The 26874-nt window shown below is 42.5% G+C and overlaps 1 protein-coding gene across 9 annotated transcripts in view; it reads left to right on the top strand.

Annotated features, from left to right (window-relative positions):
* LOC110507900 (RNA-binding protein Musashi homolog 2) overlaps positions 1-26874 on the top strand; it is a 372381-nt gene that overhangs the window by 302631 nt on the left and 42876 nt on the right. For 5 of the 9 annotated variants that reach the window (XM_021588306.2, XM_021588303.2, XM_021588305.2 and 2 more), the window contains exon 11: positions 20410-20529. In XM_021588306.2, the coding sequence (XP_021443981.2) occupies positions 20410-20529 (120 nt within the window). Of the gene's footprint in view, positions 1-20409; positions 20530-23319; positions 23352-26874 lie in introns of those variants that run through there. The other 4 variants (XM_021588313.2, XM_021588308.2, XM_021588312.2 and 1 more) reach the window with 2 other exon arrangements.

Consider the following 26874-nt stretch of genomic DNA (forward strand, 5'->3'; position numbering starts at 1 on the left):
GATATGGGAGTTTTTCAAAATTGGATTTGTTCTCGAATTCTTTGTGGATCTGTGTAATCTGAGGGAAATATGTCTCTCTAATATGGTCAAACATTGGGCAGGAGGTTAGGAAGTGCAGCTCAGTTTCAACCTCATTTTGTGGGCAGTGAGCACATAGCCTGTCTTCTCTTGAGAGCCATGTCTGCCTACGGCGGCCTTTCTCAATAGCAAGGCTATGCTCACTGAGTCTGTACATAGTCAAAGCTTTCCTTCATTTTGGGTCAGTCACAGTGGTCAGGTATTCTGCTGCTGTGTACTCTCTGTTTAGGGCCAAATAGCATTCTAGTTTGCTCTGTTTTTTTGTTAATTCTTTCCAATGTGTCAAGTAATTATCTTTTTGTTTTCTCATGATTTAGTTGTGTCTAATTGTGCTGCTGTCCTGGGGCTCTGTAGGGTGTGTTTGTGAACAGAGCCCCAGGACCAGCTTGCTTAGGGGACTCTTCTCCAGGTTCATCTCTCTGTAGGTGATGGCTTTGTTGTGGAAGGTTTGGGAATCGCTTCCTTTTAGGTGGTTATAGAATTTAACGGCTCTTTTCTGGATTTTGATAATTAGTGGGTATCGGCCTAATTCTGCTCTGCATGCATTATTTGGTGTTCTACGTTGTACACGGAGGATATTTTTTCAGAATTCTGCGTGCAGAGTCTCAATTTGGTGTTTGTCCCATTTTGTGAAGTCTTGGTTGGTCAGCGGACCCCAGACCTCACAACCATAAAGGGCAATGGGCTCTATGACTGATTCAAGTATTTTTAGCCAAATCCTAATTGGTATGTTGAAATGTATGTTCCTTTTGATGGCATAGAATGCCCTTCTTGCCTTGTCTCTCTCTCTGTCTCTCTCTCTCTGTCTCTCTCTCTCTCTCTCTCTCTCTCTCCCCCTCTCTCTCTCTCTCTCTCTCTCTCCCCCTCTCTCTCTCTCTCTCTCTCTCTCTCTCTCTCTCTCTCTCTCTCTCTCTCTCTCTCTCTCTGTCTCTCTCTCTCTCCCCCTCTCGCTCTCGCTCTCTCTCTCTCTCTCTCTCTCTCTCTCTCTCTCTCTGCCTCTCTCTGCCTCTCTGCCTCTCTCTGCATCTCTGCCTCTCTGCCCCTCCCTCTCTCTCTCTCTCTCTCTCTGCCTCTCTCTCTCTCTCTCTCTCTGCCCCTCTGCCTCTCTCTGCCTCTCTGCCCCTCTGCCTCTCTCTCTCTCTCTCTCTCTGCCTCTCTGCCCCTCTGCCTCTCTGCCCCTCTGTCTCTCTCTCTCTCTCTCTCTCTAACTCTCTCTCTCTCTCTCTGCCCCTCTGCATCTCTGCCTCTCTGCCCCTCTGCCTCTCCCTCTCTCTCTCTCTCTCTCTCTGCCTCTCTCTCTCTCTCTGCCCCTCTGCCTCTCTCTGCCTCTCTCTCTCTCTCTCTCTCTCTCTCTCTCTCTCTCTCTGCCTCTCTGCCCCTCTGCCTCTCTGCCCCTCTGCCTCTCTGCCCCTCTGTCTCTCTCTCTCTCTCTCTCTAACTCTCTCTCTCTCTCTCTCTCTCTCTCTCCCCCTCTCTCTCTCTCTCTCTCTCTCCCCCTCTCTCTCTCTCTCTCTCTCTCTCTCTCTCTCTCTCTCTCTCTCTGTCTCTCTCTCTCTCCCCCTCTCGCTCTCGCTCTCTCTCTCTCTCTCTCTCTCTCTCTCTCTCTCTCTCTCTCTCTCTGCCTCTCTCTGCCTCTCTGCCTCTCTCTGCATCTCTGCCTCTCTGCCCCTCCCTCTCTCTCTCTCTCTCTCTCTGCCTCTCTCTCTCTCTCTCTCTGCCCCTCTGCCTCTCTCTGCCTCTCTGCCCCTCTGCCTCTCTCTCTCTCTCTCTCTCTGCCTCTCTGCCCCTCTGCCTCTCTGCCCCTCTGTCTCTCTCTCTCTCTCTCTCTAACTCTCTCTCTCTCTCTCTGCCCCTCTGCATCTCTGCCTCTCTGCCCCTCTGCCTCTCCCTCTCTCTCTCTCTCTCTCTCTGCCTCTCTCTCTCTCTCTGCCCCTCTGCCTCTCTCTGCCTCTCTCTCTCTCTCTCTCTCTCTCTCTCTCTCTCTCTGCCTCTCTGCCCCTCTGCCTCTCTGCCCCTCTGCCTCTCTGCCCCTCTGTCTCTCTCTCTCTCTCTCTCTAACTCTCTCTCTCTCTCTCTCTCTCTCTCTCTGCCCCTCTGCCTCTCTCTCTCTGCCTCTCTCTCTCTCTCTCTCTCTCTGTCTCTCTGTCTCTCTCTCTCTCTGTCTTTGTCTCTGTCTTTCTCTCTCTCTCTACCTCTCTGTCTCTCTCTCTCTCTGCCTCTCTCTCTCTCTCTCTCTGCCTCTCTGCCCCTCTGCCTCTCTCTGCCTCTCTCTCCTCTCTGCCTCTCTGCCTCTCTGCCCCTCTGCCTCTCTCTCTATCTGCCTCTCTGCCCCTCTGCCTCTCTCTGCCTCTCTCTCTCTCTCTCTGCCCCTCTGTCTCTCTCTCTCTCTCTGCCCATCTGCCTCTCTCTCTCTCTGCCTCTCCCTCTCTCTCTCTCTCTCTCTCTCTCTCTCTGTCTCTCTCTCTCTCTGTCTCTCTGTCTCCCTCTCTCTCTCTCTGCCTCTCTCTCTCTCTGCCCCTCTGCCTCTCTCTGCCCCTCTGCCTCTCTCTGCCTCTCTCTCTCTCTCTCTGCCTCTCTCTCTCTCTCTCTCTCTCTCTCTCTCTGCCTCTCTCTCTCTCTGCCTCTCTCTCTCTCTCTCTCTCTCTCTCTGTCTCTCTGTCTCCCTCTCTCTCTCTCTGCCTCTCTCTCTCTCTCTCTGCCTCTCTCTCTCTGCCTCTCTCTCTCTCTCTCTGTCTCTCTCTGCCTCTATCTCTCTGTCTCTCTCTCTCTCCTCTCTCTCTCTCTCTCTCTCTCTGCCTCTCTCTGTCTCCCTCTCTCTCTCTCTGCCTCTCTCTCTCTCTCTCTCTGCCTCTCTCTCTCTCTGCCTCTCTCTCTCTCTCTGTCTCTCTCTCGCTCTCTCTCTCTCTCTCTCTCTCTCTCTGTCTCTCTGTCTCTCTGTCTCTCTCTCTCTCTCTCTCTCTGTCTCTCTCTCTCTCTCTCTCTCTCTCTCTCTCTCTCTCTCTGCCTCTCTCTGCCTCTCTCTGCCTCTCTCTATCTCTCTGTCTCTCTGTCTCTCTCTCTCTTTTCTCTCTCTCTCTCTCTCTCTCTGCCCCTCTGCCTCTCTCTGCCTCTCTCTGCCTCTCTCTCTCTCTCTCTCTCTGCCTCTCTCTCTCTCTCTCTCTCTCTCTCTCTGCCTCTCTCTCTCTCTCTCTCTCTCTCTCTATAGAGAGAGTATAGTAAAACATGTACACACACCAAGGACAAAGGTGGAGGGCGAGAAGCAGAGGGGGAGAGAAAGGAAGATGGGAAAGAAGGAACGACATAGAGAAGAAGACAGTGATAGCTTTCAGACCCATGTCTTTATCATCCCAGCGAGCCCCTACTGTGCCCCTTCTGTAATGTCGTTCCCCCTGTCGTCTCGCCCTGCTAGCTGGTAATTGCCCTCATTGTGAAGGCATCGCTCTGAAATGCCCAGGAGCTTCGGGACAAGGGCCGTCATCACCCCAACACACCCCAGGTGTCATCCCCATCGCCCATGTGACGGCACTGAGCTGCCTAATTGCATGTTACACCCGGCTTGTCACCTCTGAGTCTTTTTGGGAGCCTGTTTGGATTCAAGTGCAGAGTGCTTTAGTGAGGATTCTGCCCCTCCCAACCTCTCCATACCTGCTGCATTTCAACCTATTCCTCCATTAGTTCAAAGGCCGTGTGATGTTTCTTCAAACCTGCAGGGAGAGAGTGGTGGGTTGTGCTCTCGAAGCACAGCTCGTCTGTCTGATGGAGAGTGCGGAGTAGAGGCCCCCTGTTCTGTTTTGATCTACACAGTGGACAGTGCTCTTTAGTATGTGGAGTGGTGGATGGATGTGCCAATTGGGGCCTGCTATGCCTTAGTGCCTTCAGAAATAGCTGGATCCAGAGTCATCTGAAATATCCCTGGTGTGTATATACAGTATAATGCTTTTTAGTGCCTGGCGTGTTTTTTTCTCTCTCTCATATCTGTCCAAAAGCATAAGAAATTGCAATGGTACTTTTGTTAAAACAGAGATAACTTTGTGGTAGAGATATACACACCACACCAGGCCTGAAATCCTTCTCTCCCTGAAAGCCGTTTTTATCAGGAGATAAAGCACTGTCCCCCTTTTAATAATAGCAGAGGATAAGTAAGCCATTTGAGTAGGGGTGTACTAGCTGGCTCTCCCTCAGCGCTAACAATGTTATACTAACACTGGGGAATCATAACAGTCACATAATACATTATATACTAACACTGGGGAATCATAACAGTCACATAATACATATTACATTATATAGTAACACTGGGGAATCATAACCGTCACATAATACATTATATACTAACACTGGGGAATCATAACAGTCACATAATACATTATATATTAACACTGGGGAATCATAACAGTCACATAATACATATTACATTATATAGTAACACTGGGGAATCATAACCGTCACATAATACATTATATACTAACACTGGGGAATCATAACCGTCACATAATACATTATATACTAACACTGGGGAATCATAACAGTCACATAATACATTATATACTAACACTGGGGAATCATAACAGTCACATAATACATTATATACTAACACTGGGGAATCATAACAGTCACATAATACATATTACATTATATATTAACACTGGGGAATCATAACAGTCACATAATACATATTACATTATATAGTAACACTGGGGAATCATAACAGTCACATAATACATTATATACTAACACTGGGGAATCATAACAGTCACATAATACATTATATACTAACACTGGGGAATCATAACAGTCACATAATACATATTACATTATATAGTAACACTGGGGAATCATAACCGTCACATAATACATTATATACTAACACTGGGGAATCATAACAGTCACATAATAAATTATATATTAACACTGGGGAATCATAACAGTCACATAATACATTATATATTAACACTGGGGAATCATAACAGTCACATAATACATTATATATTAACACTGGGGAATCATAACAGTCACATAATACATTATATACTAACACTGGGGAATCATAACAGTCACATAATAAATTATATATTAACACTGGGGAATCATAACAGTCACATAATAAATGATATATTAACACTGGGGAATTATAACAGTCACATAATACATTATATACTAACACTGGGGAATCATAACAGTCACATAATAAATTATATACTAACACTGGGGAATCATAACAGTCACATAATAAATTATATACTAACACTGGGGAATCATAACAGTCACATAATACATTATATAGTAACACTGGGGAATCATAACAGTCACATAATACATTATATATTAACACTGGGGAATCATAACAGTCACATAATACATTATATACTAACACTGGGGAATTATAACAGTCACATAATACATTATATACTAACACTGGGGAATCATAACAGTCACATAATACATTATATACTAACACTGGGGAATCATAACAGTCACATAATACATTATATATTAACACTGGGGAATTATAACAGTCACATAATACATAATACATTATATATTAACACTGGGGAATCATAACAGTCACATAATACATAATACATTATATACTAACACTGGGGAATCATAACAGTCACATAATACATTATATACTAACACTGGGGAATCATAACAGTCACATAATACATTATATACTAACACTGGGGAATTATAACAGTCACATAATACATTATATATTAACACTGGGGAATTATAACAGTCACATAATACATTATATATTAACACTGGGGAATCATAACAGTCACATAATACATTATATAGTAACACTGGGGAATCATAACAGTCACATAATACATTATATAGTAACACTGGGGAATCATAACAGTCACATAATACATTATATAGTAACACTGGGGAATCATAACAGTCACATAATACATTATATATTAACACTGGGGAATCATAACAGTCACATAATACATTATATACTAACACTGGGGAATTATAACAGTCACATAATACATTATATACTAACACTGGGGAATCATAACAGTCACATAATAAATTATATACTAACACTGGGGAATTATAACAGTCACATAATACATTATATATTAACACTGGGGAATCATAACAGTCACATAATACATTATATACTAACACTGGGGAATCATAACAGTCACATAATACATTATATACTAACACTGGGGAATCATAACAGTCACATAATACATTATATACTAACACTGGGGAATCATAACAGTCACATAATACGTTATATAGTAACACTGGGGAATCATAACAGTCACATAATACATTATATACTAACACTGGGGAATCATAACAGTCACATAATACATTATATACTAACACTGGGGAATCATAACAGTCACATAATACATTATATACTAACACTGGGGAATCATAACAGTCACATAATACATTATATACTAACACTGGGGAATCATAACAGTCACATAATACATTATATATTAACACTGGGGAATCATAACAGTCACATAATACATTATATACTAACACTGGGGAATCATAACAGTCACATAATACATTATATACTAACACTGGGGAATCATAACAGTCACATAATACATTATATACTAACACTGGGGAATCATAACAGTCACATAATACATTATATAGTAACACTGGGGAATCATAACAGTCACATAATACATAATACATTATATATTAACACTGGGGAATCATAACAGTCACATAATACATTATATACTAACACTGGGGAATCATAACAGTTAATACTGTTCTTCCTGTCCTCCTCCTCTAGGTGCTTGACTCTATGTTCTTCTGAGAGTAGTGTAGACAGACAGAAGTTATCTGGGGGTGTTACATGATTGAACTATACATCCCTTTATGACTTTAAACTCAGAATTCTCAGCCTTACGATACACATATGCGGTTCATCACACATTCATTCCCTGCTATTTCACACATCTGAATGGGCTGAAGAGCATTTTTGTCAGTCGATTCTTCTCCTCTGTCAATGCAGACACATTAAGGCTCTGGATAGTAGTGAGGTAGTTAGGCTACAGTACTATGGCTGAATGGTGTTTGTGGCTCAGTCAGTCAGTCTTCCCCTGAGCTTGGTGCTTCCAGTATTCAGACTGAGCCATGCCTTTGATAAGCGTTGCACACAGAGGTCTTCTTTGTAAGCATATGCAGCAGCAGCGCTAGTAAGAGAGAGCTTTCCGTTCTGTCGGACAATGACACACACTCAGACACACACACACACACACACACACACACACACACACGTACACACACACACGTACACACAGACACACACACACACACACGTACACACACGTACACACACGGGCACGGACACATACACACAGAGGAGAAGGACTCACCTCTCCTTGCACCGTGCAATGAACAGATGCCAATGGAGATTGTGCTCTTTTCATATTATACACTCTCTCCTCCATTGCTTATTTTAACACAAGTCAACCTTTTTTTCAGCGAGTGCTTTCCTTTCTGTAAGCTTTAGAAAGCCTTACTGGATTACTGACAAGGCTGCCTTGTGAGTCACAAGGGAAAACCAAACACATATTGCAAAACCCGACTCATTTCTGCCACAGCATGTCAACCCTACTGCATGTCAGTGTTTATTACAGGAATGGGGTTTCTGTATTTATCACCTAATATTGCTGTGGGAGCTGAAGCAACACACAGAGAAAGCTCTTTACATTGGAAACCTGTCACCTCTCAAGGTTTTGTGGTCATTTTATATTCTGCCTGAAGTAAGGGAAGGAGAAGAGGTGAAAAGATGATAGTGGCAGAGAGGGTGGAGAAAAGGGGAATGAGTGGTATACTGTATGTGTGTATATGGAAGGAGACAGAGAGGGTGGAGAAAAGGGGAATGAGTGGTATACTGTATGTGTGTATATGGAAGGAGACAGAGAGGGTGAGGAGGAGAAGGTAAGGGCTATTGGAGTGAGGAAAGGAGACAGAGAGGATGGAGAAAAGGGGAATGAGTGGTATACTGTATGTGTGTATGTGGAAGGAGACAGAGAGGGTGAGGTGGAGAAGGTAAGGGCTATTGGAGTGAGGAAAGGAGACAGAGGATGGAGAAAAGGGGAATGAGTGGTATACTGTATGTGTGTATATGGAAGGAGACAGAGAGGATGGAGAAAAGGGGAATGAATGGTATACTGTGTGTGTATATGGAAGGAGACAGAGAGGGTGAGGAGGAGAGGGTAAGGGCTATTGGGGAGAGGAAAGGAGACAGAGAGGGTGAGGAGCAGAGGGTAAGGGCTATTGGAGTGAGGAAAGGAGACAGAGAGGGTGAGGAGCAGAGGGTAAGGGCTATTGGGGAGAGGAAAGGAGACAGAGAGGGTGAGGAGCAGAGGGTAAGGGCTATTGGGGAGAGGAAAGGAGACAGAGAGGGTGAGTAGCAGAGGGTAAGGGCTATTGGGGAGAGGAAAGGAGACAGAGAGGGTGAGGAGCAGAGGGTAAGGGCTATTGGAGTGAGGAAAGGAGACAGAGAGGGTGAGGAGCAGAGGGTAAGGGCTATTGCGGAGAGGAAAGGAGACTGAGAGGGTGAGGAGCAGAGGGTAAGGGCTATTGGGGAGAGGAAAGGAGACAGAGAGGGTGAGGAGCAGAGGGTAAGGGCTATTGCGGAGAGGAAAGGAGACTGAGAGGGTGAGGAGCAGAGGGTAAGGGCTATTGGGGAGAGGAAAGGAGACAAGTGTGCAAAGACGTGAGGGGTGCAATGATAATTAGTGACCTCGAGCTGAAGTCGTTAAAGAAGGATGGAAGGTGAGATAAGGTTCTGGGGGTCCACAGATGGTAGGAAGAACTAAAGCAGACTCGTCCTTAGAACAGTGGTTTGCAAATATATATATATATATCTGACCTACCTCATTCTTTTACAGTATACTAGCTCCCTAGACATACACAACACCCCCCTCTCAACCAGGGCCAGATTGGTGGCCCAGGGGTACCTATCTGCAGGGAGCACCCCAAACCAAATAACATCTCATTTAGAAAAGCAGCTCGTTTTCTGGAGGTCGGGGGCCCCGGGGCACATGCCCTGTGCGCCAGTTCCGTAAATCGTAAATTCGGCCCTGCTCTCAACATGCCCCCCAGCTACTGAATGTGTTATGGCTAGACAGCTGTTACTGTTACTTCGTTTGTTAACAACCAATGGAACATAGTTCAGCCTGCGGATGATGCCCCAGAACTCCTTGTTACAGAGAACTGCCATGCTGTCATAGTTTAAAATCTATTCTAAATCACAATTGTCTGGCCTCCCTCTCTCTTTCACTCTCTCTCCCTCACAGCCCTCCCTCCCTCACAGCCCTCCCTCCCTCACAGCCCTCCCTCCCTCACAGCCCTCCCTCCCTCACAGCCCTCCCTCCCTCACAGCCCTGGTTTGGTTTTAGTCGTCAGGAAGAATAAACTCAGACTTGCTGTGTGCACAGGACTCAATGGTCTCTGCAGTGCTGGCCCATTCATTCTTATTTGGGCTGCAGGAGCCCCACATACCTCTGTCTGCTGTTCAGGGTAAGAGAAAGTGTCTGCTGTTCAGGGTAAGAGAGAAGGTGTCTGCTCTACAGGGAAAGAGAGGTGTCTGCTCTACAGGGAAAGAGAGAATGTGTCTGCTGTACAGGGAAAGAGAGAAGGTGTCTGCTCTACAGGGAAAGAGAGAATGTGTCTGCTGTACAGGGAAAGAGAGAGGGTGTCTGCTGTACAGGGAAAGAGAGAGGGTGTCTGCTGTACAGGGAAAGAGAGAAGGTGTCTGCTGTACAGGGAAAGAGAGAGGGTGTCTGCTGTACAGGGAAAGAGAGAAGGTGTCTGCTGTTCAGGGAAAGAGAGAAGGTGTCTGCTGTAGAAGGAAAGAGAGAAGGTGTCTGCTGTTCAGGGAAAGGGAGAATGTGTCTGCTGCTCAGGGAAATAGAGAAAAGGTGTCTGCTATTCAGGGAAAGAGAGAATGTGTCTGCTGCTCAGGGTAAGAGAAAGAGTCTGCTGTACAGGGAAAGAGAGAAGGTGTCTGCTGTTCAGGGAAAGAGAGAAGGTGTCTGCTGTACAGGGAAAGAGAGAAGGTGTCTGCTGTTCAGGGAAAGAGAGAAGGTGTATGCTTTACAAGGAAAGAGAGAATGTGTCTGCTGCTCAGGGAAAGGGAGAATGTGTCTGCTGCTCAGGGAAATAGAGAAAAGGTGTCTGCTATTCAGGGAAAGAGAGAAGGTGTCTGCTGTTCAGGGAAAGAGAGAAGGTGTCTGCTGTACAAGGCAAGAGAGAAGGTGTCTGCTGTTCAGGGTAAGAGAAAGTGTCTGCTGTACAGGGAAAGAGAGAAGGTGTCTGCTGCTCAGGGAAATAGAGAAAAGGTGTCTGCTGTTCAGGGAAAGAGAGAAGGTGTCTGCTGTACAAGGAAAGAGAGAAGGTGTCTGCTGTTCAGGGAAAGAGAGAAAGTGTCTGCTGTACAGGGAAAGAGAGAAGGTGTCTGCTGCTCAGGGAAATAGAGAAAAGGTGTCTGCTGTTCAGGGAAAGAGAGAAGGGGTCTGCTGTACAGGGAAAGAGAGAAGGTGTCTGCTGTACAGGGAAAGAGAGAAGGTGTCTGCTGTTCAGGGAAAGAGAGAAGGTGTATGAGAGAGAGAGAGAATGTGTCTGCTGTTCAGGGAAAGAGAGAAGGTGTCTGCTGTTCAGGGAAAGAGAGAAGGTGTCTGCTGTACAGGGAACGAGACAAGGTGTATGAGAGAGAGAGAGAGATTGAGAGATGGGGGAAAGACGAAAGGGGAAGGGAGCCTGAGGGTTGGTATAGATATAGAAACACAAATATAACAAGGAGATTTAGGAGTGCTAGACAAAGAGGAGGAGAGGTAACAGAAGAGAGACAGGGCTAGAGGTACGGGGGAACAAGGCAGTGCAGAACGTGTAGGGTCTGGTCCTCTCAGCGTCAACCCAAATTTTGCTCTTGTTCCCTGGTCCAAAAACCAGGTCCCTACAAGCCAAGCAGCTAAGTGAATAGAAACCTGCAGAAACTACCAGCTAAATATATAGAAACCTGCAGAAACTACCAGCTAAATATATAGAAACCTGCAGAAACTACCAGCTAAATATATAGAAACCTGCAGAAACTACCAGCTAAATATATAGAAACCTGCAGAAACTACCAGCTAAATGAATAGAAACCTTCAGAAACTACCAGCTAAATAAATAGAAACCTGCAGAAACTACCAGATAAATGAATAGAAACCTGCAGAAACTACCAGCTAAATATATAGAAACCTGCAGAAACTACCAGCTAAATATATAGAAACCTGCAGAAACTACCAGCTGAACATATAGAAACCTATAGAAACTACCAGCTAAATGAATAGAAACCTGCAGAAACTACCAGCTAAATATATAGAAACCTATAGAAACTACCAGCTAAATGAATAGAAACCTGCAGAAACTACCAGCTAAATAAATAGAAACCTGCAGAAACTACCAGCTAAATGAATAGAAACCAGCAGAAACTACCAGCTAAATGAATAGAAACCTTCAGAAACTACCAGCTAAATATATAGAAACCTGCAGAAACTACCAGCTAAATAAATAGAAACCTGCAACAACTACCACCTAAATATATAGAAACCTGCAGAAACTACCAGCTAAATATATAGAAACCTGCAGAAACTACCAGCTAAATATATAGAAACCTTCAGAAACTACCAGCTAATTATATTGAAACCTGCAACAACTACCAGCTAAATTAATAGAAACCTGTAGAAACTACCAGCTAAATATATAGAAACCTGCAGAAACTACCAGCTAAATATATAGAAACCTGCAGAAACTACCAGCTAAATATATAGAAACCTGCAGAAACTACCAGCTAAATATATAGAAACCTGCAGAAACTACCAGCTAAATGAATAGAAACCTTCAGAAACTACCAGCTAAATAAATAGAAACCTGCAGAAACTACCAGATAAATGAATAGAAACCTGCAGAAACTACCAGCTAAATATATAGAAACCTGCAGAAACTACCAGCTAAATATATAGAAACCTGCAGAAACTACCAGCTGAACATATAGAAACCTATAGAAACTACCAGCTAAATGAATAGAAACCTGCAGAAACTACCAGCTAAATATATAGAAACCTATAGAAACTACCAGCTAAATGAATAGAAACCTGCAGAAACTACCAGCTAAATAAATAGAAACCTGCAGAAACTACCAGCTAAATGAATAGAAACCAGCAGAAACTACCAGCTAAATGAATAGAAACCTTCAGAAACTACCAGCTAAATATATAGAAACCTGCAGAAACTACCAGCTAAATAAATAGAAACCTGCAACAACTACCACCTAAATATATAGAAACCTGCAGAAACTACCAGCTAAATATATAGAAACCTGCAGAAACTACTAGCTAAATATATAGAAACCTTCAGAAACTACCAGCTAATTATATTGAAACCTGCAACAACTACCAGCTAAATTAATAGAAACCTGTAGAAACTACCAGCTAAATATATAGAAACCTGCAACAACTACCACCTAAATAAATAGAAACCTGCAGAAACGACCAGCTAATTATATTGATACTTGCAACAACTACCAGCTAAATTAATAGAAACCTGCAGAAACTACCAGCTAAATATATAGAAACCTGCAGAAACTACCTGCTAAATATATAGAAACCTGCAGAAACTACCAGCTAGATGAATAGAAACCTGCAGAAACTACCAGCTAAATATATAGAAACCTGCAGAAACTACCAGATAAATGAATAGAAACCTGCAGAAACTACCAGCTAAATATATAGAAACCTGCAGAAACTACCAGCTAAATATATAGAAACCTGCAGAAACTACCAGCTAAACATATAGAAACCTATAGAAACTACCAGCTAAATGAATGGAAACCTGCAGAAACTACCAGCTAAATATATAGAAACCTATAGAAACTACCAGCTAAATTAATAGAAACCTGCAGAAACTACCAGCTAAATAAATAGAAACCTGCAGAAACTACCAGCTAAATGAATAGAAACCTGCAGAAACTACCAGCTAAATGAATAGAAACCTTCAGAAACTACCAGCTAAATATATAGAAACCTGCAGAAACTACCAGCTAAATAAATAGAAACCTGCAACAACTACCACCTAAATATATAGAAACCTGCAGAAACTACCAGCTAAATATATAGAAACCTGCAGAAACTACCAGCTAAATATATAGAAACCTTCAGAAACTACCAGCTAATTATATTGAAACCTGCAACAACTACCAGCTAAATTAATAGAAACCTGTAGAAACTACCAGCTAAATATATAGAAACCTGCAACAACTACCACCTAAATAAATAGAAACCTGCAGAAACGACCAGCTAATTATATTGAAACTTGCAACAACTACCAGCTAAATTAATAGAATCCTGTAGAAACTACCAGCTAAATATATAGAAACTTGCAGAAACGACCAGCTAAATATATAGAAACTTGCAGAAACGACCAGCTAAATAAATGGAAACCTGCAGAAACTACCAGCTAAATATATAGAAACTTGCAGAAACGACCAGCTAAATAAATGGAAACCTGCAGAAACTACCAGCTAAATATATAGAAACCTGCAGAAACTACCAGCTAAGTATATAGAGACCTGCAGAAACTACCAGCTAAATATATAAAATCCTGCAGAAACTACCAGCTGAACATATAGAAACCTGCAGAAACTACCAGCTGAACATATAGAAACCTGCAGAAACTACCAGCTAAATATATAAAATCCTGCAGAAACTACCAGCTAAATAAATAGAAACCTTCAGAAACTACCAGCTAATTACATAGAAACCTGCAGAAACTACCAGCTAAATATATAGAAACCTTCAGAAACTACCAGCTAAATATATAGAGACCTGCAGAAACTACCAGCTAAATATATAAAATCCTGCAGAAACTACCAGCTAAATATATAGAAACCTGCAGAAACTACCAGCTAAACATATAGAAACCTATAGAAACTACCAGCTAAATATATAGAAACCTATAGAAACTACCAGCTAAACATATAGAAACCTATAGAAACTACCAGCTAAATATATAGAAACCTATAGAAACTACCAGCTAAATATATAGAAACCTATAGAAACTACCAGCTAAACATATAGAAACCTATAGAAACTACCAGCTAAATGAATAGAAACCTTCAGAAACTACCAGCTAAATGAATAGAAACCTGCAGAAACTACCAGCTAAATATATAGAAACCTGCAGAAACTACCTGCAATATATAGAAACCTGCAGAAACTACCAGCTAAATATATAGAAACCTGCAGAAACTACCAGCTAAATATATAGAAACCTGCAGAAACTACCTGCAATATATAGAAACCTGCAGAAACTACCAGCTAAATATATAGAAACCTGCAGAAACTACCTGCAATATTTAGAAACCTGCAGAAACTACCAGCTAAATATATAGAAACCTGCAGAAACTACCAGCTAAATATATAGAGACCTGCAGAAACTACCTGCAATATATAGAAACCTGCAGAAACTACCAGCTAAATATATAGAGACCTGCAGAAACTACCTGCAATATATAGAAACCTGCAGAAACTACCAGCTAAATATATAGAAACCTGCAGAAACTACCTGCAATATATAGAAACCTGCAGAAACTACCAGCTAAATATATAGAGACCTTCAGAAACTACCAGCTAAATATATAGAAACCGGCAGAAACTACCAGCTAAATATATCGAAATCTGCAGAAACTACCAGCTAAATATATAGAAACCTGCAGAAACTACCAGCTAAATATATAGAAACCTGCAAAAACTACCCGCTAAATTAATACAAACCTGCTGAAACTACCAGCTAAATATATAGAAACCTGCAGAAACTACCAGCTAAATATATAGAAACCTGCAGAAACTACCAGCTAAATATATAGAAACCTGCAGAAACTACCAGCTAAATATATAGAAACCTTCAGAAACTAACAGCTAAATAAATAGAAACCTGCAGAAACTACCAGATAAATGAATAGAAACCTGCAGAAACTACCAGCTAAATATATAGAAACCTTCAGAAACTACCAGCTAATTATATAGAAACCTGCAGAAACTACCAGCTAAATATATAGAAACCTGCAGAAACTACCAGCTAAATATATAGAAACCTGCAAAAACTACCAGCTAAATTAATACAAACCTGCTGAAACTACCAGCTAAATATATAGAAACCTGCAGAAACTACCAGCTAAATATATAGAAACCTGCAGAAACTACCAGCTAAATTAATAGAAACCCGCAGAAACTACCAGCTAAATATATAGAAACCTGCAGAAACTACCACCTAAATATATAGAAACCTGCAGAAACAAGCAGCTAAATAAATAGAAACCTTCAGAAACTTCCAGTTAAATAAATAGAAACCTGCGGAAACTAGCAGCTAATTAAATTGAAACCTGCAACAACTACCAGCTAAATTAATAGAAACCTGTAGAAACTACCAGCTAAATATATAGAAACCTGCAACAACTACCACCTAAATTAATAGAAACCTGTAGAAACTACCAGCTAAATGAATAGAAACCTGCAGAAACTACCAGCTAAATATATAGAAACCTGCAACAACTACCAGCTAAATTAATAGAAACCTGTAGAAACTACCAGCTAAATATATAGAAACCTGCAACAACTACCAGCTAAATTAATAGAAACCTGTAGAAACTACCAGCTAAATGAATAGAAACCTGCAGAAACTACCAGCTAAATTAATAGAAACCTGTAGAAACTACCAGCTAAATTAATAGAAACCTGCAGAAACTACCAGCTAAATATATAGAGACCTTCAGAAACTACCAGCTAAATATATAGAAACCGGCAGAAACTACCAGCTAAATATATCGAAATCTGCAGAAACTACCAGCTAAATATATAGAAACCTGCAGAAACTACCAGCTAAATATATAGAAACCTGCAAAAACTACCCGCTAAATTAATACAAACCTGCTGAAACTACCAGCTAAATATATAGAAACCTGCAGAAACTACCAGCTAAATATATAGAAACCTGCAGAAACTACCAGCTAAATATATAGAAACCTGCAGAAACTACCAGCTAAATATATAGAAACCTTCAGAAACTAACAGCTAAATAATAGAAACCTGCAGAAACTACCAGCTAAATATATAGAAACCTTCAGAAACTACCAGCTAATTATATAGAAACCTGCAGAAACTACCAGCTAAATATATAGAAACCTGCAGAAACTACCAGCTAAATATATAGAAACCGGCAGAAACTACCAGCTAAATATATCGAAATCTGCAGAAACTACCAGCTAAATATATAGAAACCTGCAGAAACTATCAGCTAAATATATAGAAACCTGCAGAAACTACCAGCTAAATTAATACAAACCTGCTGAAACTACCAGCTAAATATATAGAAACCTGCAGAAACTACCAGCTAAATATATAGAAACCTGCAGATACTACCAGCTAAATATATAGAAACCTTCAGAAACTACCAGCTAATTATATAGAAACCTTCAGAAACTACCAGCTAAATATATAGAAACCTTCAGAAACTGCCAGATAAATATATAGAAACCTGCAGAAACTACCAGCTAAATGAATAGAAACCTGCAGAAACTACCAGCTAAATATATTGAAACCTGCAGAAACTACCAGCTAAATATATTGAAACCTGCAGAAACTACCAGCTAAATATATTGAAACCTGCAGAAACTACCAGCTAAATTAATAGAAACCTGCAGAAACTACCAGCTAAATATATAGAAACCTGCAGAAACTACCAGCTAAATATATAGAAACCTGCAGAAACTACCAGCTAAATGAATAGAAACCTGCAGAAACTACCAGCTAAATATATAGAAACCTGCAGAAACTACCAGCTAATTACATAGAAACCTGCAGAAACTACCAGCTAAATATATAGAAACCTGCAGAAACTACCTGCTAAATGAATAGAAACCTGTAGAAACTACCAGCTAATTACATAGAAACCTGCAGAAACTACCAGCTAAATATATAGAAACCTGCAGAAACTACCAGCTAAATATATAGAAACCTGCAGAAACTACCAGCTAAATATATAGAAACCTGCAGAAACTACCAGCTAAATATATAGAAACCTGCAGAAACTACCAGCTAAATATATAGAAACCTGCAGAAACTACCAGCTAAATATATAGAAACCTGCAGAAACGACCAGCTAAATATATAGAAACCTGCAGAAACGACCAGCTAAATATATAGAAACCTGCAGAAACGACCAGCTAAATAAATAGAAACCTTCAGAAACTACCTGCAATATATAGAAACCTGCAGAAACTACCAGCTAAATAAATAGAAACCTGCAGAAACTACCAGCTAAATATTGGCTTTATCTCTCCAGTAATAACGGAGCCATGAAATTGATTTTATGTCGCTGAGGCTCTCCTGGGCGGCGTCTTTGCAGTCTGTGAATACAAAACAATGAACCTCCACAGCTGCCCTAAGATCTATTAATTAACCCAACTAATCCCCAGCATGTTATCTCTCTCCACAACTTTGCCCATCGAACGCCAACTTTGGAACACAGAGGCTACAGGGTGCCGAGTCGCAACATTGGCAGTGAAGGAGAAACAAAGATTGACACTTTTTTGGTCTCGTGAAATATTTGGAATTTGTTGGGAAATGTTTGGCTTGATGTTTGAGGAAATTGGAGGGCAGATAGCAAATCATTTGTATGCCTTTGAGAATCCAAGCTCAGTATGAACACAGTGTGAAAAGCATACTTGTCCAATCTTACCCAACTGTGCTGCCACAGGAAGAAATAAAGAAAGAGCTATATTTCTGTTCATCATGACCTTATCTACCAGCCAGTCTCTCTCTCTCTCGGCATGGTCCTAATCCACATTGACCTCCAGGCCCTTACACATGGAATGTCCCTGTAGTAGGGGAACCACCTCATCCTGGACACCACAGTGTTCCTCTTAACCCCCAGCACCCCTTAACACAGCCCCTCAGAGCACAGCATTCAGGCCCACTTACCTACACCAGCTCTGTTTTTCCTCTCCCTGGCTAGCACCTCATTTCCACTCATTGCTTTCGTCCTCTTTTCTCTGCCCTTTCTCCTGGTGCCTTTTTGTGGACTGGTCTAGTGAGTGGGCCTGCCTCAAGCCAAGGGCACCACATCGCTCAATAACTTCCTCCTGCGGACAGCTCGCTGTCCTATCATATGCTCACTGGCGTCTCCCCTCTCAATAGTACACGTCAACTCAGACCTTTGTTCAGACTTAATCTCATCCTAAATTCCAATTTGTTGATTATATATTAGCACCACATCAGAGGTTTTTAAGTCCGCTAATAGAACAGGATGGGGACTGGCTTTGTTTAATAAGAGAGAAGAGAAAGAAGTGGAGAAAGAGTGAATTACATGGCATCCCTCCTGTCTGATGGCAACTATCTGCCAATGTCACTGCTCCATTGTGTCTGGGCCCTTTATCATGAATAGCCCTCTGCAGCCAAATATGTTTTAATTAGTGAGAGATATGGTCTGTAATTATATTTATATCATAATAACTAACCACTGACTGACTGAGTCCTCGTCCTCCTTGCTGGGTCTTTCATTGTCTCCCTCTATAATGATGATATTTAATTATGATGTTTGAACATCATAAGATCCAGTCAAAGTCAAAGACCCTCGACGGGCGAGTACACACACTCTGGAGCTGGTTCGTGTTCATTTGCTCTGTGCTCTCTCTCTCTCTCTCTCTCTCTCTCTCTCTCTCTCTCTCTCTCTCTCTCTCTCTCTCTCTCTCTCTCTCTCTCTCTCTCTCTCTCTCTCTCTCTCTCTCTCTCACACTCACACTCTCTCACACGCACTCACTCTCTCTCTCTCTCTCTCACACACACTCTCTCTAACTCTCACACTCGCACTCTCTCTCTAACTCTCACACTCTCTCTCTCTCTCTCTCTCTCGCTAACTCACTCACACACACATAGACACAGCAGCTCTCAGCCATGTTCATGCTCAATATTACCAAAAACCCTTTCCCAATCCCTTTATTATCAAAGGCTACAACTGTATTTTTGACAAAGCAAACCAAAAAAAAACTTTACTGGTTACCGTTGCTTATCAAAGCCTAAACAGTAGCTGAATAGTTGGCCAACTGCAACTCCCTCTTCTTTGTGTGAATATGTTGAAAGAATAGGTAACCACGAAGATGTTCATTAGAAGGCTATTGTCCACAGTCTACCTATTGACTGGCCTATGCATTGTTTAACTGAGTGCATACTGCACGTAAGGATCTTTGTAGAATGCTGTGGAGACGTCTTCTTTGTTGCATTCGTTGGCAAGTTAGATAATTGACAGGGAAAGAGATAATGAAGAGCAGAAAAATACTTGTGTGCTTTCAAGCCACAGACAATTGAGCCTCATTGTATTATGAATATTGGGAACAATGCTGTAACACTTTAAAGCAAGGAACATTTAAATATGCACACTCTCCTCTCCTCTATCTAGAATCTCCTCAACCTGTGTCCTCCTGTCCCAGCCAACCTCCACCCAAAGGGCACTCAGAACCAAGCGATGAATCTCAGATGCCCAGACTCATAATAATGCCAAGTTTACCCAGTCACCTTTCTTCCACAAATCATCCCTCCATCCCCCTGTTCCTCCCTCGTTCCCCAGGCCCAGTGGTCCGCTGGGGCTGCAACAGCCGTTCACGCTGCCTGGAGACCAAATTATCCCTTTGATTGGTTGAGTTCCAAGGCATAAACCTCGCCGGCTGACAACTGCGGCTGATTCGCTCTCCCGACTTTACGGCTTTCTCTTTCACTCCCTCCTACCTTCCTCTGCACAGAGCGCACGGAGCCAGCGAGATAAATTACTTAAGTGGACTACAAAGTGTGCGAGCGTGTTCCAAATGTCCATATCGGTCTTCATGGTGCATGATGTTGGTTATGTTTCCAAGTTAACACTTTATTTCCTATTCTTGAGGATCTGGAAGACTGGTCCCTCCCCCTGATACAGCTTGCCAACTAGAAGATTCCCTCACTCGTCTTTTCCTCATGTTAGAAAGCAATGTCACTTGCTAATCCAAAACTAATCCCAGTTACTGGGCATATAGAGAGATATACACGCTAACACACACTCACAGTCCCTCTCTCTCAAACGAGCCAATCCCCAACCTATACACGCAGATAAAAACATGCACTCTCTCTCACACAACCCTACTCCCCGTACACACACAGTCACACACACACTCAATCTCTTTCACACAATCCGACCCCTCCGCACACACTCTCTCTCTCTCCCACACACACTGATGCCTTGTCCCCCTCTGTCCCCCAGGCTTCCCAGCGACGGCGTATGGACCGGTGGCAGCGGCGGCAGTGGCGGCAGTGCGTGGCTCAGGTAGGGGGGCCCGTGGAAGAGGTGGCTACATGGCATACCAGCAGAACGCAGGGGCAGGTAAACGCTCTGTCGGTATTCTGTGTGGCTACTGCGACGCTCCATGCTCTGTTCTCACTGGCCGCCGATACTCTTCTCACACCTGCTGCATACACACGCACACACACATACACATACACATACACACACACACACACACACACACACACACACACACACACACACACACACACACGCTTCATAGACAAGAGAGGATAGAAGGAGGATGCTAAACTCCCCGTTCTCTCCTCACTTGCCTCTGCACTGGCTAGAATAGACAGAGGGTGAGGATAGGACCAGGGTAGCAGTCTTTAGTTGTCTTGTTTCAGAGCTACTATACCTGCCAGCTCTGTGTTTGATAGGTAGGAATACTACCTACTGTAATGTACCTCCACAGTACAATATGTGACTGCAAATCCAGGGAGCAGGATGTTGATTTCTCATGTGTTGGTCATATCACTCATGCACCTCTATCAGCGAAGGCTCCTAACTTGAAATCAGCATGTGCAATTGAAACCTTTGTGCAAATGTCCTATTGATATCGATGAGTTTACTCAAAAGTCTTAGTTCTACATGAATCTCAAGTTGGGATACGGCTCGCCCCTATAAGACCATCAAGTCTCTGAATAACCAAGCCAGCATCATGAGAGTCCAGATTCTTTGTAGTGCCACGCTCTACCAACTTGTAGCTCAGTTGGTAGAGCATGGCGCTTGTAACGCCAGGATAGTGGGTTCAATTCCCACGACCACCCATACATAAAATGTATGCATATGTGACTGAAAGTCGCTTTGGATAAAAGGGTCTGCTTAAATTGGTTCACTTGTTGACTTTTTTTATTCGCTGGCCGTTGATTGGCTAGTACGATAGCTTAATCAATCACACTGATTTTGTCCACAGACACAGAAATATAAAGGTAAATAAACACTGGAGAAAAACAAGAGGTGGGGCTGGAATTGACAGATGGCATTTTGGCTGCGAGGGAAAATGATCGGGCACTCTAATTGTCTGTCAGAAAGCCTGGCCCCTTACAGTTAGGCTTGGAGGTTCAGCCTAACACACACCACACACACACACACACACAAACTCACTATTCACACACCACACACGCACATGCACACATATACACACACACACACACACGCACGCACGCACACACACACACACACACACACACATGCACCTGATATGAGAAATCAAAGCAGAGACCTCACTTTGATGCCTTGTGACCTAGGTGGATCTGAGGGATGAGGACCGAGGCAAGTATAAAGGCTATGGTTAGACTAGACTGGGTTTATCCAAGTTAGTGCAGGGCTGGCCTAGGCAATAAAGCTAAGCTGAGCTTGGTGAGGCAGAGAGCCAGTAACAGAGCTAGCCCTTGGCTACAGTATGTTGCTCCAGCTCTTCCACTGACTGTCTCCTGGATGATTCTGTCACTCTATCACGCTCACGGAGAACCAGAAGGGAAGGCCAGGGACCAGCAGGGCCCACAGGGCTGACATTTAGACGACCTTTCCCTGCAACTTCATCTAGTACTTACTACCAAGAGACATGATTCTACCCACTCCCCTCTGCATAGATATTGTCTGAAGTGATTGAGCAGATGGAATATTCATATATACTTGTAGCTGGGTAGCTTAGCCACCATGCTAACTAATTTTTATGTGATGCTAAAGGATGGCTCTCACAGTAATAATGACATGCTGTATTGTTCTGTGTTGTTACTGTAACTCACTCATCATCAAGAACAAGACAGTCATGTGTTGGAATGTTTTGAATTGATTCAGCGGATGTTTGCAGATGTAGGTCCTTGAAGCACATCTGTTCCATACAACTGGTTCTGTTCACAGAACACCCGTAGGTTACAAAGGACCCTGTATGGGATCCTGTTAGGCTTTTGTATGACAGATTATTTATTTATACAAAAGATGACTTGACCTAATCTGAAACATAAACTATCGCAATATTCAATAGTTAACTATAGACATGGGTTTTGAATTGCATTTGAAAAAATGAGAGGTTGACAAGGCAGTGAAACCTGAGGAAGATGTTAACACATTACCCATCAAACACACGCGTGTCAGTACAGGATACCCCCTCTTAGCCCCCCAGGCCTATCCAGCCTCCCCCTGACGTGCCCTAGGGCATCATGGTCTAGATTAAATATGATTTCATCTGATAGAGGGAGCAGTGCTATAGGCGTGTAGGGATGTTGGACATGCTAATCAGTTGGATCTGCTGCTAGAAAACAATAGTGTTTAAGACTAGAAATACACATTTGATCCACCCGCAATCCTCAGATCATGATGCCGTTCTTTATCTAGATTAAGATTTCATGATATTATTTTCCCCTTTCACCAATAAATCTCTCAAAGCAAAGTCAGGAACAATTTCATGTCAGATTCTTCTGTTTTGAAGTTATTAAACCGGAGCAGAATGTGCTTATAGATGATCACACTCTTCTAATAGAACATGGCCTGCTTCAAAGTTGTCTAGTGCAGAAGACCAGCAGTGTGGATCAAACTCAAACCAAAGGTGCCGTTGGTAGACAGTGGAAATGTCTGTGAGAGGCATAGTGAAGGAAACACACACACACACACACACACACACACACACACACACACACACACACACACACACACACACACACACACACACACACACACTCAGTGAAGAAGAAACCAATTCAAACCCTTTTGTGCTTAGAGGTACACTGGTTAAAGGACATACAGAGAGATGGGAGCAATGGGAGTCTGTGATTGGTGGTGAATGTGACCAGTTGTTTCTGTCTCTGACTTGGTTGGGCCTTGCAGAGAGCCTATGGTCCTGACTGGGACACTCCTCTGCTCACCTCACACACTCCCCTGGGTGCACTCTGCCTGCCTGCCAGAAGGTTTGTCCACACCCTACTACCCCCTCACTCCTCCTGTCTATGTCCTCTTCTCCCTCCATCCTTCCCTCTCCATTCTAAACTAGCTTCTCTCATCTCTTCTTCCTCTTTGCATATTCTGTCTGCTCTCACTTTCTTTCTTTCTTTCTTAATGTATTTCCTCTCTCTCTCTCTCGCTCTCTCTCTCTCTCACTCTCTCTCTCTCTCTCTCTCTCCCTCCCCCTTCCATCCTGTCTTTATTAGATGTAGAGTGTTTTTATGTACAAAGATACAACCTGTCACGTATGTCTGTTCCTCCTGTTGTGCCTGATCCCTGTACTATGTATAAGTCTGACTTTAGTGCATGCCACCTGTAGTGGTATGGTAGTGGTGGACGTAGTCATAGATACTAGCTACTAGAGATGCACGATATATCGGTGAACATATCGGAATCGGCCCCGATGTCTAGTTTAACGCCGAGGTTAAAAACTGATGTCAAAGCTACCGTGCATACCTACAGTTGAAGTCGGAAGTTTACATACAGTTGATGTCGGAAGTTTACATACACTTAGGTTTGAGTCATTGAAACTTGTTTTTTAACCACTCCACAAATTTCTTGTTATCAAACTATATTTTCGGCAAGTTGGTTAGGACATCTACTTTGTGCACAAGTAATTTTCCCAACAATTGCTTACAGACAGATTATTTCACTTATAATTCACTATATCACAATTCCGCTGGGTCAGAAGTTTACATACACTGTGCCTTTAAACAGCTTGCTCGCACACGCTTTTTCAGTTCTGCCCACAAATGTTCCATAGGATTGAGGTCAGGGCTTTGTGATGGCCACTCCAATACCTTGACTTTGTTGTCCTTAAGCCATTTTGTCACAACTTTGGAAGTATGCTTGGGGTCATTGTCCATTTGGAAGACCCATTTGCAACCAAGCTTTAACTTCCTGACTGATGTCTTGAGATTTTGCTTCAATATATCCACATAATTTCCCCCCTCACGATGCCATCTATTTCGTGAAGTGCACCAGTCCCTCCTGCAGCAAAGCACCCCCCACAACATGATGCTGCCACCCCGTGCTTCACGGTTGGGATGGTGTTCTTTGGCTTGCAAGCCTCCCCCTTTTTCCTCTAAACGTAACAATGGTCATTATGGCCAAACAGTTCTATTTTTGTTTCATCAGACCAGAGGACATTTCTCCAAGAAGTACGATCTTTGTCCCCAACCGTTGCCTGGCTTTTTTATGGCGGTGGCTTCTTCCTTGCTGAGCGGCCTTTCGGGTTATGTCGATATAGGACTCGTTTTACTATGGATATAGATACTTTTGTACCTGTTTCCTCCAGCATCTTCACATGGTCCTTTGCTGTTGTTCTGGGATTGATTTGCACATTTTGCACCAAAGTACGTTCATCTCTAGGAGACAGAACGCGTCTCCTTCCTGAGCGGTATCACGGCTGCGTGGTCCCATGGTGTTTATACTTGCGTACTATTGTTTGTACAGATGAACCTCGTACCTTCAGGCATTTGGAAATTGCTCCCAATGATGAACCAGACTTGTGGAGGTCTACAATCTTTTAACTGAGGTCTTGGCTGATTTCTTTTGATTTTCCCACGATGTCAAGCAAAGAGGCACTGAGTTTTAAGGTAGGTTTTGAAATTCATCCACAGGTACACCTCCAATATACTAAAATTATGTCAATTAGCCTATCAGAAGCTTCTAAAGCCATGACATAATTTTCTGGAATTTTCCAAGCTGTTTAAAGGCACCGTCAACTTAGTGTATGTAAACATCTGACCCACTGGAATTGTGATACAGTGAGTTATAAGTGAAATAATCTGTCTGTAAACAATTGTTGGAAAAATGACTCGTGTCATGCACAAAGTAGATGTCCTAACTGACTTGCCAAAACTATAGTTGGTTAACAAGAAATTTGTGGAGTGGTTGAAAAACGAGTTTCAATGACTCCAACCTAAGTGTATGTAAACTTCCGACTTCAACTGTGTATGACGTAATGACGCCACGTTAAATTTCGCACTACACTTGCAAAACAGCATTCCTAACCTAGCCCACAACGTCTGCTGTGGGGATCGAGCCATCAAGAAGTCGAGCAGTCATTTTAAAGAGTAAGACAATTTCAGCGAGACAACTCAAAGGCGAAATCCATTAAAGCCAAGATAATGGAATTCATTGCACATGATAATCAACCGTCTCTGTCGTGAGTGATGTTGGCTTTCACCGACTGGTTGAGCGCCAGTACACACTACCAAGTGCGCTATTTTTCGGATGTTGCCCTACCGGAGTTACACAGTAATAGCGTCACTGTTGTTAGCTTCACAACATACATACTATGGAACTCCGTTTAGGTCTGCGTGTCAAAAAAAGATACATTAGCACTGTCAAAGCTGTTCAAAAAAGTCTGCAAACAAGCAAACACCGGTCACAAATGATGTGTTTACTATACCAAATTGGCAATAAAGTATCATTTGTTCGACTTCAACTTCTGGGGTAGCTAGCTTTAGCTTGGTACCTAGCTAGTACCAACACAACCAGCCTGAAAACAATGACCAGTAGAAACTGCAGTCATTTTCATTATTCTTAGCAATGATTTAGGAATCCTTGTGAGTAAGTATTAGCTAGGTTGCCACTTGTTGTTCGCCAATTGAAATTGAACTTCAGTTCATGAAAATGAATAGCTAGCCAGCTACTTAACTCTGTTTCCGAAAGCTAACGTTATAAGCAGCCAGCTAGCTTCATCTGGCTAGTGAGGCTCAACCAGACCGGGTTATGTGTTCTGAAGCTAGCCACAATAAGGATTAGGCACAATAGTGGAATTTGCGGTTTGCCTTCAAAAAACAAGTATGTCATTGACAGTGATGCAAATGAATACAAATAGGAGAATTATGCCATACTTTTATTTTGAAGGCTAACTGCCTAATTCCACTATTGTGGTTAATCTTTATTGTGGCTAGCTTCACATAGATGGGTCCGACCATCATTAATCAAATAAGAACTAGCTAGCTAACTATATAGCTACTGAAACAGATGTCGTTTTGCTATGTTTTTGGGGATGAACATTGTTTGCATCCATGAGCTAGCTAGCTTTTTTTTATGACCAGCACTGTAGGTGCGTGAGATAACTTTACCAGCATCGTAGCATTCGTATCGATGAATCGTTGTAACATATGAAATACGAGTGATAGTGTAATCAATGTGTAATAACTACGTAAAAAATGTATGAACGCATTAAATTATTATGTGATGTGCAGTTGTAACCGATGTGAAATGGCTAGCTAGTTAGCTTGCTCTGAGACCTTGAAGTAGTGGTTCCCCTTGCTCTGCAAGGGCCGTGGCTTTTGTGGAGCGATGGGTAACGATGCTGCGTGGGTGTAAGTTGTTGATGTGTCCCTGGTTCGAGCCCGGCGAGGGGACGGACTAAAGTTATACTGTTACACAGTCATGTTCAGGTCCTGATTGGTCAACAAGCTT

This window comes from Oncorhynchus mykiss, chromosome 27 (assembly GCF_013265735.2).
Source record: "Oncorhynchus mykiss isolate Arlee chromosome 27, USDA_OmykA_1.1, whole genome shotgun sequence".
Taxonomy (NCBI): Eukaryota; Metazoa; Chordata; class Actinopteri; order Salmoniformes; family Salmonidae; genus Oncorhynchus; species Oncorhynchus mykiss.